Source organism: Austrofundulus limnaeus, unplaced genomic scaffold, assembly GCF_001266775.1.
Source record: "Austrofundulus limnaeus strain Quisiro unplaced genomic scaffold, Austrofundulus_limnaeus-1.0 Scaffold77, whole genome shotgun sequence".
Taxonomy (NCBI): Eukaryota; Metazoa; Chordata; class Actinopteri; order Cyprinodontiformes; family Rivulidae; genus Austrofundulus; species Austrofundulus limnaeus.
The window spans coordinates 1,210,704-1,214,884 of NW_013952479.1; the positions used below are offsets into that span (position 1 = coordinate 1,210,704).

A 4,181-nucleotide genomic window follows, 5' to 3' on the forward strand; every position below is an offset into this window, starting at 1 on the left:
GCTTAAAAGCCTGAATTTTGCCTGAAACTCTCAGACTGAAGAAGTCTCTTGGAGGAGAGACGAAACGTTTCATTAGAGAAGAACCCGTCCAGAAGACCTACAATTTTTTTTCTTTTTGACAAAATCACGAGACAAACTAAGACATATTTGGGGTTAAAGGTTGCTTTGTAGATGTGACAAGTAAAATTGAAGCAAAAACAATGCAAATTCAAAATAATTTTGGCTGAAATGTAAGCTTAATTGGAAAATAAGGTATTTCCATTAACTCACTCATGTCTGTGAGCTCTATCTGACACAAGCACACAAGCTGCCTGTTTATATGACTGTCATATATTTCTGTGCTCTTATAACAAAAAATTACATATTTTATATGCTAAATTTTATTAAACCCTTCATTAACTACTCTAAAAAGAAACTTAACAGATAACACGAACTTTTAAATTATTATTACGGAAATTGTTTACAGGCATATCCTTGGACAGCTTGATGCTCAGAGGCCCTACCAGTTGTAGGCGCAGTTTCAAGCAAGGTGCAAAACACAAATCGATTGTTTATTTTGTGTTTGTTTACATTCTTCTAACCGTAGTAATGGCTTCTACTCTAATTTCACCCATGGTGGACTATTATAACGACGAAGAAGAGCTGGACAGTGTAGACGACGACGATGATCGCAGTTTTCGGGGAAGAGACTCGGAAGAAGGTAACGTTAAATCAATCCGCGAAAACCTCAGACCGTCGGGCTCTGTCTACTTGCTGGAAAAGAAACGGAAATTCGCGGTTATTGCAAAAAAAATGTAGCTGTTTATGTTTTAAGAGAAATATATTTCTGAGCTACTTTTAGGTATGCTGAGTCAGAACGAGCATGTTTTTGTTAAAAAAAAACTAAAGTGTTTCGTTCCGAAGCTGCAGAGCAGTTTGACACATGAAGTTAGCATAGGCTACATGGGTTAGCTACAAGGCTACCACCCGTAAAAACACACATTTTGAAGCAAACAAGAAGTTGATGAGCCACAAGCTAACACTATAGCTCTAATAGGTGTTTATGCTAACCCATAAGCATCTCTTTTTCACGTCGATGGTACCCAGCAGGAAAGCTAATTTCCTAATTTGTTTTGAGATTAAAAATCAATATATTGTGGGTAAAACCTACTAAAAGTTTGAAATGAGGTAAAATGCTGTTTGTATTTTAAAATTGCAGAAGTTTGTCGTTCACGAGACATGCTTACGCTGCCTCTCCTTCAGACCTGTCGTCACTCGGGATTTAACTGGTCATTCAGTTTTTTTTTCTTCCTCACGGTGAGCACACCTTTAATTAGCTAGCTACGTAACGTTAGCTCCGAGCGTTGACAGGTTGTCCACTCCTCTGCCCTTTTCGCTCTCATCAGTCAAACCGGACGGCTAGCAGCGAAACGGGAAGAGAGACGAGAAGAAACCAAGTCAATGGCAGCACCACAAGGTTAGCTAGTTTCCTGACACCGACTGTCAGGCGAAAAGCTAAAGTTATTTTTTCCCTCATAAAGGGTTTACGCTCCTGTCAGCTGGGATCGCGTTTTTTTTTAAACAAACGACAGAGCTAAGTTCAGCTAGCACGTTACGGCTAACTGAAAATGAAAGCGGCAGTGTCAGCTTTAACTGGGCCTTTATTTCTCGTGGTTTCTTTTTGGTTTTGAAGGGAAAGCGGACGGATCTGAGTCAGCCGATGCTTGTGAACTTCATTTCCGCGTGTGTCACGTCGGTTAGCCTCCATGAAACATGCTAGCGTCGCTTTGATAGAGTTGACAGCTAAAGAACTGCTGATTAATCACACCATGCGGCAACATTCACAACAGGCAGCTGCGTTATTGAGCGTCGTGTCTTTTTTCCCCTCTTTTTTTTTTATTAAACTTACTCTAACTGGACATGTCCACTTCATTGTTCAGCCGAACTTTTTTTCTTCTCGTCAGTCATCAAATGTGGGTTTCTGTGATCTCCCTCTAAACCCGGGGGCATCCCAAGAAGGGTGTTCACCATTACCTCACTAGTGCCACGCACGTCCTATTATCTGCGTGCAGTGGACCTGTTCTGTTTGTAGGAGATAAATCTAATGGAAGTTTTGAAAACTCCTCTGGTTTTGCTTCTTGCAGACACTGAAGATGCCAGTGAGACAGATCTTGCCAAACATGATGAGGATGATTATGTGGAAATTAAGGAACAGTAAGATGTCTATTATTTTTCCCTCATTAAAACAAATCATTCAGCTTTCTTATTAAATGTTTGTTTTTTGACTTTTTTGTTTGTTTGTTTTCAGAATGTACCAAGATAAACTCGCCTCCCTGAAAAGACAGCTGCAACAGTTACAAGAAGGTGAAACTTATTTCCTTTTTTTAAATTTTGTTTTTATTCAGGGTTCCTGCAGATCCTTAAAAAGTCTTAAAAGGCATTGAATTCATCAATCTAAAAATAAGGCCTTAATTAGCCTTAAAATGTCTTAAATCAATCTCTCACAAGTTTAAAAATGTTAATACATTGTAAATACAATGATTGTAATTTGTTTCAAATACTAAAATAATTGGTAACAATTTTTTTTCAAATATTCACATGCAGACAGTCCCCTTTGACATCACTTCCTGTTATTTCACATGCAAATATCTCAACAACTCTCCGCCTGAGCAACGTGAAATTCATTTTGTAATATGTTAATAATGTTGTCTTTCCAAAAATGCGTTCACTTTTCATACAAAGACTTGATGTCACGGGCACTTCAAGATTTCATCTACAGCAAATGGGGGTTAAGACCCCACGGTGGGTCCTAAAACTCCAAATTTTGGGTCATTAAACTGACTGCTATGAATGTTTTTGCTATGTTTGATGAAAAAGTAGTAAGATATGGATAAAAACAATTATCCATATATTAGGGCTGGGCGATATGGCCCAAAAAAAAATCTCCCGTTTTTTTTTTTTCATCCCAAATTCGATTTTCGATTTTAATCGATTTTGCTTCCCACTTAATGGAGTATCTCTGTTTCAGGTGTCAAAACTAATTTGTTATACTCCTGCTTTTTGTAGCAAGAGTCTTTAAACAGATTTAGCAGTGAGTTGTTTGTTGCTCCAAGTCTGAGGTTGCAAAACCTAACCAGTTCCAGAAAATAGTAGAAACAGTGCCTTTTTTTTTTTGGAGAAATAAATCCTCTTTGCTAGCTGACGTATTGTCATGTTATGTACCAAGCGTCTAGAGAGACAGGTGGGATGACCTCTGAACTACAGAAGCCCCAGAGTGCACTGGTGGGAAAAAAAATCTCGATTTTCCAAAAGTTAAATCTTTATAAATGGAAAATTCGAATTAATCGATTTATCGCCCAGCCCTACCATATATACATGTCTATTAGCAATATTTGAATACTTCAATCAAAAATACATGAGTTTCTGCTACTGTTTTACTTTTATTTTTGTCATTTTTGTGTTTATTGTGAAATTGTCTTAAATTTAATTTCAGTTGGCATTAAAAACCCTGGTAGGAACCCTGTTATTCAAGAACTCCCCAAACATCAGTAACGTGTGCACTTTATTTAGCTTGAAAGATCTGTATAAAAGTGGGGGTTTGGAAATGCATCATTTGCCTACAAATGTAGTTTAAATGTTCTATCATCCTTACTAACTAAAAAGAGAAACCAGCAGCTCTTTCTAAACACATATTTTAAAAAATTGTATACATAGCCTTCTTTATTTATACTTTTTTTATAGTGCCTGATATGATATAAAATAAAACATTCATTGTGTATTTTGGTTGTTTCCAGGAAATGTTTTGCAACTTTTATTTTTGATTTTGCTCGTTGTGTTTAAAGACTACATTCTTCATTGCACACAGACTGTTAAGTCCTTTCTGTCTCCTTGCAGGTACGCTGCAAGAGTATCAGAAGAGGATGAAGAAGTTGGACCAGCAGTACAAAGAGAGACTTCGAAATGCAGGTAACATTACTGAACCGGTGCTTTAGTTTGGTTTGTTTTGGCAGGAAAATAACATTAAAAATATAAAAAAATCAAATGTTGTCTGAAAAAGAGAACAATAAAAATAAATATTGTGTGTTCAAATAAACTTATAATTTCACAGAAATGTTGCTTTGGTGGTTTTAGACTTTTCTGAAAAATATTTTATTTGTAAATTAGTTTGTAAATTTCTTTCTTTTAAATATATTTTTTTAAAT

The 4,181-nt window shown here is 36.4% G+C and overlaps 1 protein-coding gene across 4 annotated transcripts in view; it reads left to right on the top strand.

The window, feature by feature from the left end:
- Window positions 1–4,181, top strand: part of suds3 (SDS3 homolog, SIN3A corepressor complex component) — a 14,329-nt gene that overhangs the window by 3,998 nt on the left and 6,150 nt on the right. The window contains exons 1-6 of one of the 4 annotated variants that reach the window (XM_014011150.1): window positions 1,148–1,167; window positions 1,243–1,296; window positions 1,386–1,456; window positions 2,124–2,193; window positions 2,288–2,343; window positions 3,874–3,945. In XM_014011150.1, the coding sequence (XP_013866604.1) occupies window positions 1,163–1,167; window positions 1,243–1,296; window positions 1,386–1,456; window positions 2,124–2,193; window positions 2,288–2,343; window positions 3,874–3,945 (328 nt within the window). In that variant the 5' untranslated portion in view covers window positions 1,148–1,162. Of the gene's footprint in view, window positions 1–586; window positions 701–1,147; window positions 1,168–1,242; window positions 1,297–1,368; window positions 1,457–1,928; window positions 1,953–2,123; window positions 2,194–2,287; window positions 2,344–3,873; window positions 3,946–4,181 lie in introns of those variants that run through there. The other 3 variants (XM_014011151.1, XM_014011152.1, XM_014011153.1) reach the window with 3 other exon arrangements.